The sequence below is a fragment of the Sceloporus occidentalis genome, unplaced genomic scaffold, assembly GCF_023333645.1.
Source record: "Sceloporus occidentalis isolate IW3139 unplaced genomic scaffold, rSceOcc1.0.p SCAF_140, whole genome shotgun sequence".
Classification (NCBI taxonomy): Eukaryota; Metazoa; Chordata; class Lepidosauria; order Squamata; family Phrynosomatidae; genus Sceloporus; species Sceloporus occidentalis.
Window position 1 is genome coordinate 1,758,783 of NW_028317120.1, and position 11,238 is coordinate 1,770,020.

General features: G+C 44.3%; 1 protein-coding gene across 1 annotated transcript; it reads left to right on the top strand.

Moving 5' to 3' along the window:
• The first annotated feature begins 6,312 nt into the window (after positions 1–6,312).
• Positions 6,313–11,197, top strand: LOC149281024 (vomeronasal type-2 receptor 26-like). The gene is made up of 3 exons (XM_089499833.1): positions 6,313–6,323; positions 8,153–8,792; positions 11,159–11,197. The coding sequence occupies exons 1-3, from the start codon at positions 6,313–6,315 to the stop codon at positions 11,195–11,197; spliced, it is 690 nt and encodes a 229-aa protein (XP_089355959.1).
• Positions 11,198–11,238: the final 41 nt, after the last annotated feature.

The window sequence follows — 11,238 nt, forward strand, 5'->3', positions numbered from 1 at the left end:
ACAATTTTTTTATTTTGTTTTTGGTCAATTTGTTTTAGGACACACTCTCACACTCTGTCAATATCTCTCTTCCTTCTCCGTGTCTCCACTTCTGCTTTGCTCCATGTCTTCTCCTGTGGTTCACTTTTCTTAACAAACCAGAACAAGTATTTAACGGTCTCCGCAGCTTTTCGGGTCCTACAGTGATAGTGATCACCATCCTCATATTGTCAGCGTGCTCAGCAGAGTCAAATGGAAACTGAGCGGGACACTTTAAATGATGACTGGCAGACATCACCTAGTGGCGAGTGTCCTGTATTGCATGCACTGAGATAAACCTTTTAAAGGCCATCCTACACGATTAACCAACTTACCCAATTAACTATATAAAGGCATTTGACGTCTTTACTAGTTGCTCAGTTGTTGTGCCTTGTTAATATTGACACTTAGGGTCCTGATACCTGCTCCCTGTACCCACCACCTTCTGACCCTCGGTATTGAGTAGTTATTGTTATCTGGCTATCGAGCTTAGCTTGGTGCTTGACCACATATTGACTGTGTAGTACCTTCGGCTACTGACTGGCTAACTACTGACCCCGTTCTAGCACATCTTGTCCTTCTGGCTATCGTCCTCAGTTACTGTGATTTCTGTTGGTAGCCTGTGACATTTCCAAGCAGACACTTTAGCCCAGCTGTGCTGCTCCTGTGGCTTAGGTTTTTAATCTTGGCTTCTCTGTTTCATGGCACTCCTCTGAGACCAGGCCCTTTGAGGACCTCTGTCAATCTGCTGGATCCTGTTCTACTTACTGTGAGGGGTTTAGTCAGTTGTGCCACCTTACTGTGGGTAACCCAGTGTCAAGGCCTACCTACCAGTGTTTGCAACCCTACTTCCTATAAATCCTTTTCACAGAACTATTCCACCAGGCCAGGATAATGCTGCAGATAACTAACGACTCGAGAAGACAGAACAAATTGACAACAAGAAACAGAGCTAAGGAGAACCAGAGACACGGAGAACATAGGGAGACACAGACAAATAGTTAGAGAGTGAAAAAGCCCAATGAAATGCAAATGCAGCATATCTCGGGGGGGGGAGAGTGGCAGCATATCTCGGGGAGGGCAGTGGCAGCATATCTCGGGGGGGGGCAGTGGCAGCATATCTCGGGGGGGGGGCAGTGGCAGCATATCTCGGGGGGGGGGAGTGGCAGCATGTTTTTTTGGTGCTTTTTTAAAGAAAAAAACTTCTTTAAAAAAGCACCAAACTTTTAGGGTGCGGCCTATATACAGGGGCGGCCTATATCCGAGCCAATACGGTATATATTTAATATATTCTATTAATACTATTTGCTAGTAGTATCTACAAGAGAAACTGATAATATGCCTGTGTTTTATATACCTATTGCATGCTGTTTATTAGCTAGAGTTTGCGGTGCCCTTAGGAAGCATCCCACACGAGAATATAGTATAATAGTGGAGACTGGCTGCATTATATACAGAATCTTCGCAGGATACAAATCACACAAGCAGTGTAAGTAGGCACAGAACTAGATCTAGAGACAAGGTACAAAGGGATAAACCAGAAGCATAGTCATACGGTCCAGACTCAGGGACAGGGAAACATGCAAGAAGTCAGATACTAAACAAGTGGCCACAACACAAGCTGAACGGGCAACATATCACTGAGTCAGGAATCCAGTCTAGGACCAAGTTTTAATTGCCCACTGATCAGAGATACAGGTGGAAGCACCCTGAGTGCAGACAACTGCAATACAATGCGTCAACAACTTGTAGATTTGAGGTCCCAAGTCTTGTACCATGTATGATCTCAACAAGTCATGCGCAGACAAGAGCGTAACCCTGACAGTTAAAGATCTGCCCAGGGCCCAGATATCAGAACATTATAGGCACAGTATGTGTCAGATTTCCAAACTCTGCTTTCATGCATCTGTCTCGACTAATCACCCCCAGGTCCATTTTTTAGATCTATTTTAAAAAATGTAGCACCATTAAATTCAGAAATGATTATTTGTAGAACTGTCATGGATACATTTCAAATATTCAGTATGTTGTTTCATATTGCAGATCCCATGGGCTCGATGCAATGACTACTGTCCTCCAGGATATAGAAAAGCATCTGGATATAACACGTGCTGTTATCGCTGTGTCCCCTGTTCTGAGGGTGAAATGTCCAATGTAACAGGTAGGTGAATGTGATACAGATTAAGGAGCAATTCAGGCGTCCAACTCGGTGACAGAGGAAGCCGGAGCGGCTGGGTTGGACAATTCAGTGGAAATGACAGAAATTGACAGATATCACTGTTTTACAAAAAATACCCAGCGCTATAATCCTCTGTAGATAATACATCACCTCTGTATATCATGGGGTTTTTTTTGCTTGCCGTCTTTTACTGTCCAATATATTCCTTAAAGTTCGAGATTACTTGTGCATTCTGCAATTAGTACGAATTGCAAATTTACTAAATGATAATAAAGAAGCTTGCGATACCACATAGGTAAAATACTACCATTTGATGTGCAAAAGACAAAAGTTCTTACCATTTATTTCTTTTGCCCGACACCAAGCAGCAGCATACCTTAGAGTTTTCTTCCTCGCTCCTTCAGGCACGACAGGAACCTCAAGAAAAAAAAGACGTTTTTTAAAACTTCCCCCTCCCCCAAATACTGGCATAAATTCAGATGGCAACAGAAGTGCCACAGAAGTAAGGAGCCAGACACAAGAGTGAAAAACTGAATTTATTAGGGAGAGAATCAAGTGCAGTCGCCTGGTGTTGGGAAAAATATATTTACAGTAGGAAATTTTGTGTTCCCGACATCAAGCGGCAGCATACTTCAGGGATGCAGCAATATAGTGCTAAATTACTGCCTGCCAGACCTTACATCCAAGAGAAACGTCCTCGGAGGCCTGTAATGTTTTAAGAAGGCGATGACCAGGTGGGGGCTTTATAAATCTGGTTATGCGAGGCAGCCATAGTTTCCACGCAGGAGGTGGCAAAAACTCTAGTAGATTGGGCAGTAATGGAGAATGGAGGAGAGAGCCCTTCCAAAACCTAGGACAGTTTTATAGTCTCTTTAAGCCACCAAGCAAACCTAGAACCCTGAATTATTTTCTGGCACTAAAACACATGATAAAAAGATTAGATTTTTGAAATTGAGTCCTATCCAATAAACAGAGAGACGACGTTTAACATCCAAGGAATTAAATTGCTTTTCTAAAGGGAGAAGGATCCAGGTCTTGAAAGACTATATTGATGATGCCCTCAAAAAAGGGTATATAAGACCCTCTACCTCCCCAGCCGGTGCAGGGATGTTCTTTGTCAACAAAAAAGACGGAGGTCTGCGTCCTTACATTGATTACCGAGCTCTTAATGACATAATCATAAAAAATGCTATCCTTTGCCGTTGATACCCAAACTCTTGGATCGTCTCAGCTCTGCCCATATTTATACCAAAATTGACCTTCGTTGGGCCTATAACTTGGTCTGGATAAGAAAGGGAGATGAATGGAAAACTGCCTTTTGGACACGGTATGGACATTTTGAGTACACCGTGATGCCGCTTGGTTTATGCAACGCTCCGGCTACATTTCAACACTTCTTGAATGATGTGTCGGGACTATCTCGATGTCTTCATTATAATGTACTTAGATGACATATTCATATACTCGGAGACGCTGAAAGAACTTCGGCAGCATATGCACAAAGTCCTCACCCTGTTGCGTGAACACAGCCTTTACGCGAAATTGGAGAAATGTCCGTTTGAAACAACCACTGTGGAGTTCCTCGGCTTCCTTCTGACCCCTCAAGGGATCCAAATGGATGACAATAAGGTTCAGGCCATCACCAATTGGTCCTGTCCCTCCAACAAGAAAGAGGTGCAGCGCTTCATAGGTTTCGCCAACTTCTATCGTAAGTTCATCCGTGATTTCTCCAAGGTGATCCAACCCCTCACGGCCTTGACCAAAAAAGAAGGTTGATTGGAATTCACCGGCTCAAGATGCATTTGACCGTCTCAGCACCTATACTTGCTTTTCCTGACCCCTCCAAACTCTACATTTTGGAGGTGGACACTTCTGACTCCGCTATAGGGGCTATACTGTCTCAAAGAAGCGGCTCCCAAAATGTAGTACACCCAGTTGCCTTTTTCTCTAAGAGACTATCTCCTCCCGAAAATAATTATGATGTCGGTGACCGTGAATTACTCGCCTTGAAATCAGCCCTGGAAGAGTGGAGACATCATTTGGAGGGCCCGTTGGGCCTTGTTTTTTAGTCGGTTTCACCTCAATATCACTTATCATCCAGGGTCAAAGAATGGCAAACCCGATGCCCTGTCACGGACTACGCACTGCTGGAGAGTCCGAGAGTACAACCAACATCAACGAGACCATCTTACACAAAGGCCATTTTTAGCATCCTTTCCGTCCATGTGGGAGAGACTCCGGTACCATAGCGCCCCTGAGAGAATTCCCGCTCCTCGTTTCTGCACACGAAGGGATGGGTTGCTCTACCTCCGCCGCAAGATCTACGTGCCTCCTCCTGTACATCAAGAGATACTCCGACTTCATCACTGTACGTTGGCTGCAGGACACGGAGGCGCACAAAAGACGGAAGAGGAGCTAATTCAGTGCCTCTTTTGGTGGCCGGCTATGTGTAAGGAGATCATCGCCTATGTTTCAGCCTGCCAGGTGTGTGCCACCTCCAAGACCTCACGACAACGACCCGCCGGTCTCCTTCAGCCTCTGTCAGTGCCTGAACAACCATGGACTGATATTTCGATGGATTTACCTCACAAGGCTACACAACCATCTTGGTGGTGGTAGATCAGTTCACCAAAACGGCCCACTTCATACCAGCCAAGTGCCTACCCACCTTCACTGAAACAGCCACCCTCAAAGAAATCTTCTGTCTCCATGGCCTGCCTCGCTCGATCACGTCAGACCGTGGGTCGCAGTTCACCTCCCGTTTCTGGCGCGCCTTCTGCAAGGGACTACAAATAGTTATTCGTCCTCCTTTCATCCCCAGAGCAACGGACAAACCGAACGAGTTAATCAAATCCTCTAACAATACTTATGTTGCTATATAACTTATCTACAAGATGACTGGGTCCAGTTACTTCCAAGAGCGGAGTATGCCTACAACAACCAAACACAAAGGTCTATTGGCTGCTCTCCATTTTATGTCAACTTTGGATACCACCCTGCTTCCCTGCCTGCTTCTCCTATGTCCGATTCATTACCCGAAGCTGCAACGAGACTCCGGCATCTCCTCCGGTCCTTTTGTATCATCCGAACCAACATCCTAAAGGCCCAAAAGGCATTAAAGACCTACGCCGACCGTCTTTGCTTTCGAATCCCGTGTTATCAACAGGGAGACAAAGTATGGCTCTCCACTGCACATCTCCATCTATCTTGTCCCTCGAAGAAACTCAGTCCTCATTTCATCGGTCCTTTTCCCGTCCTGGAGATGGTTGGTATTGCTATGGTCCGTCTCCAGCTATCCAATTCATATCGCATCCACCCTGTCTTCCATATCTCGTCAGACCCTCTTCCTCCTCCTCCTGTGGAGATTGCAGGGGAGACAGAGGTGCAGCACATTTTTGATTCCCGAGAACGGCCGCTTGGAATACCTTATTCATTGAAAAGGCTACGGGGTAGCGGATCGTTCCTGGGAGCCGGTAAGCAACATCCATGCTCCCGCCAAGCTCTGTGCTTTCCACCTTCGTCACCCCGGTCGCCCGAACCTCGGACGCCCCCAGGGGGGGTGATCTGTCAGGCACGTACCATCAGAGGGCGGTGGCGACTCGCAGCAGGTTCCCTGGTCCCGGCACCATCGCGGCCGGCGTATTCTTCTGGGGAGCTGGGGAGAACGGCGGCGACGCAGTGTCTGGTCCCTATAAAAACCCCAAGCTCCCTTATGGCAGCGCTCAGATATTCTGAGATGCTCTGTGTTCTACACAGAGTTCCCAGTACTGTGCTCCTGTCCCTATTCTGAACCTGTACCTGACCTATTGCCTGTGCCCTGTCTACGCTATTGGATTGCTGCCTGCACCTGACCTGTTGCCTGTGACCTGTCTACGCTATTGGATTACTGTCTGCACCTGACCTGTTGCCTGTGCCCTGTCTACGCTATTGGATTACTGCCTGCACCTGACCTGTTGCCTGTGCCCTAACTACGTTATTTTTGTGGACTGTTTTACCATTTCCTCCGGTCGTCCTGCATACTGGGCTTCTCCTCCTCCTCCTCCTTTTTAACACAGACACCCCACTGGTGTCTGACACCCAGCTTGCTTGTCTAGTAGTTTTGAACCTCTAACACAATGGCCATTTGGTAAGTTGACTTTTTCGGAAAAAAGAAGAACTACAGGAGGAAGCTGGCAAGGTTCTATTCTTTAACTTTCTGAAATAATCTGATGAACACCAAATGTCTCACCAGCACCACTGGTGATGGAAAAATGAAATCCTTCCTCCTACCTGCAGCCGACAGAACGCCTTATCGAGTTTTCCACTTGAACCTTCTAAAATATTTTTGGAGGAAGACTGGGATGAAGGGGCTTTAAAATGATGCAATGATCTATCCTCTTGTCTCTGTAAGAAGAGCAAAAAAGGTTAGAATTCCAAGTCCTCTCTATCTTGGGGCAAAGTCTTCCTTCTATGAGCTTCTCAATTAATTAATCCAAGTGAGAGGCAAATAGCTTGCCTTCCTCCAGAGGAATAGAACAAATACTAGGCCAAATCTGCTGACCAAGCTTTTTACCTTACAGCATGTCTAGCGACTTTAAATAAACCCATAGATTTTGCAGCTTGGCAAGTATCCTCAACGAACCAAGAAAGTGTAGAAGCTGTGAGCAGTGGTTACAGAGAAGTACATCTCAAGGCACAACCATCTTTTCTATCCATGATGTCTTTAAGACCTGAAGAATCTTCAATAGGAATAGTTTACTAAACTAGAAACAGCCTTGTCAATTAAAGTAGGAGATTCTAAGAACTCAGATTCTTCCTTATCCAAAGGAAAAAAAGATTTAAATATTTTCATTCTAATTGCATAGTTTCTTTAAACAATGGATGTTTAAACTTTAGGTCTTTTTTGTGGCAGAAAGGAGGTGTCCTGTACTGGTGTGTCATCATATCCCATGAAAGTTTGAAAAACAGACAAGTTAATGTCATCTTTTTCTGTGGACAATGTCAGGCTTTCTCTAGCAAAGTCCGATTCCTGTTCAGGGGAAATATCCGAGAATTGAGAGGTTGGAAGGGACTGACGCATTTCTTTAAAGGTTTGCTACAGGATACTTGTAACCTTGAGAAGCTGTACCAAATCACAATGGTAGGGAGCACTCAATTCACCCAAACACAGCATTATGCTGCTCAGGGATCACCATTCGGCTTTAAAGTTTGATTTTCACGCCACAACTTGTCTGCTGATGTCATCAGAGCGCACTGCGAGACTCTACAGCTCAAGCAATCTTGAACACTGCCAAACACCATAAAGATGGCGGACGTCTTTAGCAGCTTCGCTTAGAAGGCTGCAACAAGTTGGAGTTGAACCCGTCCTGGAGTCCATCGAAGGAACTACAGATGCCTGCACGACCAGAAGGCGCCACCGTGGACCTCCGAGCCAGACAACCCGGTTAAGTACCTGCAAAATGAAAGCGTGACCTGTCCTTCCGTTTTCTTCCGTTTCCTGTCCTTAGGAAGAAAGCCCTAAGGTATGCTGCCGCTCGGAGGGGGTGGGGATATGGTTTAGAAAAAACAATATGCTACCTGAACTTATTGCCTAATAACATGTAAACATAAAGCAAAAAAATACATATATATTTCTAAACTCAGGACAAATACCAGAATCTATTTTTCCAATTTTCACCATATTTTGTAATTATTTTTTTAGTAAATTAGATATGAGCAAAATAATGGTACCTAAAGAAAACCCCTCTTCTCCTGAAAATAATAGTGTTGCTATCACACTACAGAAACACTTTCATATATCCCAGCCACTGTCTTCTTTATTCCAGACAGTGAATACTGCCAGACATGCCCAGATAACGAATGGCCTGACGAGAAAAAAGTGAAGTGTATTCCTAAGACTTACGACTTCCTGTCATACAAAGACGATATAATGGTTCCAATTTTTTTCTTTATCAGCGTTTTTTTTTTAATCTTGAGTTTCTTTGTATTGGGTATTTTTATCCTGTACTGGGACACTCCTACTGTTAGAGCCAATAACAGGAACCTCAGCTTCCCCCTCCTTGTCTCCATCATCTTGAGCTTCCTCTGTGTGTTTCTGTTCCTCGGTCGTCCTGAGGATGTAACCTGCATGCTGCGACAAACTGCTTTTGGGATCATCTTCTCAGTAGCTGTGTCCTGCGTGTTGGCCAAGACCTTAATGGTTTGCATCGCTTTCAAAGCCACCAAACCTGGGAGTTACTGGAAAAAATGGATGGGAGCCAAAGTGTTCAACATTATAGTTCTGATGTGTTCCTCCATTCAGGTTTTCATTACCATTATTTGGTTGGCCATTTCTCCTCCTTTTCAGGAGCTGGACATGCACTCATACAATGAAAAGATCATCGTTCAGTGTAACGAGGGCTCGGTTATTGCCTTCTACTGTGTCCTGGGTTATTTGGGGCTTCTGGCAGCTGTTAGTTTTATTATAGCTTTTTTAGCCAGGACATTACCGGACAGTTTTAATGAGGCCAAGTACATCACCTTCAGCATGCTGGTGTTCTGCAGCGTTTGGATTGCGATGATCCCGGCCTATCTGAGCACCAAAGGAAAATACATGGTGGCCGTAGAGATTTTTGCCGTATTGGCATCAACTGCTGGGTTATTAAGCTTTATGTTTTTACCAAAATGTTACATTTTGCTAAGAAAAACAGAGATAAACAGAAGACATTTATTAAAGCAATAAATGAGATGAGGTTTAATAGTCATTCCTGTATCAAATGTGGTAATGTAATTAGTATACTGTCTATTAAAATATATATAAAAGTTATGTTTTTCTTTTACCATCTATACATTTTATATGAAATATTATCTTTCTGTTTGGCTTCCTGCTTCTGCACTGACAGTTTCACATGTCTCTGCCCTTCTGTGCTTATAATATTCCTGGATAATTTTTCTTTGCTGTACTAGTTATGGTCATTATTATACATTTAGTATGACATTACATTATATCCTTTTTCGTACCAGAACAGCGAGCAGTTACTCGCAGGCTTATCTGAGAAAGGTTGTTTTATTCCTGGAAAAAATAAAATGTCAGACAGACAAGAAGGCCAAAGCCACACAGGAGGTAACGAAAATATTGTACCCCAGTCATAGTGTCAGTATTAGCACTGCACTTATTCCACCTCCCTATTTATTACACTATGAATGATAACACTAAGTATACTGTGCAAAATAAAAATATACATGCATAGAGAGCGTATATTTAGAAGTAACGGTGAAAAAATACAATGCCCCCTGGACAAGTCTCAAAAGTGGTGAAAATGAGGATGTGATCGCTTACCGAGCTTCTGCGGAACTACTGCGGAATTCCAGTTCAACTTCAAAGTGAAATAAATAGGCAATAATTAGGCACCTTCAGAAGTTACAAATGAAATCTCAGTGTGTGCCTGACCATCTACCTGCAATGTTGCTAAAGCTCAGTGCTCCAGTAATTGCCCCCCTCATTATTACCGTATTTGCCGAAATATAGGCAATATATTCGGGGTCTAGCACAGGAATGCACAATTCGTATCGCCCGACGCCCGGGACATGCAGTTCCGGGCACCGGGCAGGCAGCAGGGTTAGGATACAGATCCCCCGCAGCGGTGCTGTGGATATGATACGCTCAGACAGCCTCCCCTGCCGGCACTTTCCACGGGGGGGGAGTTAGACCCTCTTACTGCTAAAATAAGTCATGCCCACTTGGAGTAGTGCGCAGTTATGACAGTGAGCATAAGATGCTAGTGTGTGGAAATGTATGTTAGTGTATGGAAGGCGACCAACAGAGTCACGGACATTTAACTCCTGACAGCAGAACTTGGCCTTCGGAGGTTCCAGGAGTTAAAAGACTGTGCAAGCCACTCTATTGGTCGCCGGCAGGAAGCTCATCTGGCATCAACCAATGAATGTGCTCCCAGCCGACGACCAATAGAGTCGCTCGTACGGACCTTTAACTGCTGGAGGGGGAGACCAATTGTCGCCCCAGGCCATGTTCTTTGTGTACGTTTTGCCGCCTCCATGTTCGGTATTCGGGTTTGTTTTCATGTTCGCCCGAATGCGAATGCACAAGTCTAATTATTATCAGCAGCTGTAATAGGGATATAATATCTCTGACTACCCCAGTACCATCATGGATAATATATATACATATTGCGAGGTAGGTCAGGGATCGTTCCTCGCTGAGGTCAAGGGACAAGTGCCCGTCTTCATTCAAACCAGGCAAACAGCAGTAAGTTTGTGCAATCTGACACAGGGTCAGGTTTATTAGAAAGGTTGCAAAGACAAAAGAAATATAACAACACAGCAACAAAAGAAATACCTTGCCTGTCCGGCACTTAATATACAAGGGATGCCCCTCACTACCAGCTGGAGAGCTTCTCTCTTCCAACTTAACATAATATGTCCAGCAACCTTTACTCACTTTACTCCAACGTCTCTCCCACAGACAGGCTTTCTGTGTCCTCAGCCAGAGAGCTACCTGCCCTCCTGGCTTCCCTTTTATATCCAGCCTCTCATTCACCTAAATTAATGACCTAGCAGGTGGAAGACTCAGGTGTTACTTCACATAGGAAAGGAATCTAGGAGAAACATTTTTTTTTCATTCAAATCAAATGTATTTTAATGAAATGCTTTTCTAAGGAAGTATCTTAACCTTTTAAGTATCCAAAAGGTTATTCAGCATGTAATAGAAATTAGTTATGTACCTTTTTTTTTAATCACTTCGGTTAATAAACGACGTTTAAGCAAATACAAGAATATATATGCGATTGTTTTAGTTAAAAGTAATTGAAGTAGTTCTCCAAATCCTAAATCACCGTTTTATTACTGACAGGTTATTAGAAATATGAAATCTGGTTGCAGATGTTAAAAATGATAACTACCAGCAAGTCTTGACATCTAAAAATCATGATTTAAATCAAACCCACCCTGCCCAATACCCCTTCCAAAGACCCCATCCCCCCGCAGTTCCTGGAGAGCGGTGCTGCACGCGGCGGGGCCCTGTAAATGCCAGTGAAGCAGCACACAGGTACCTCACGGGGCCCCTG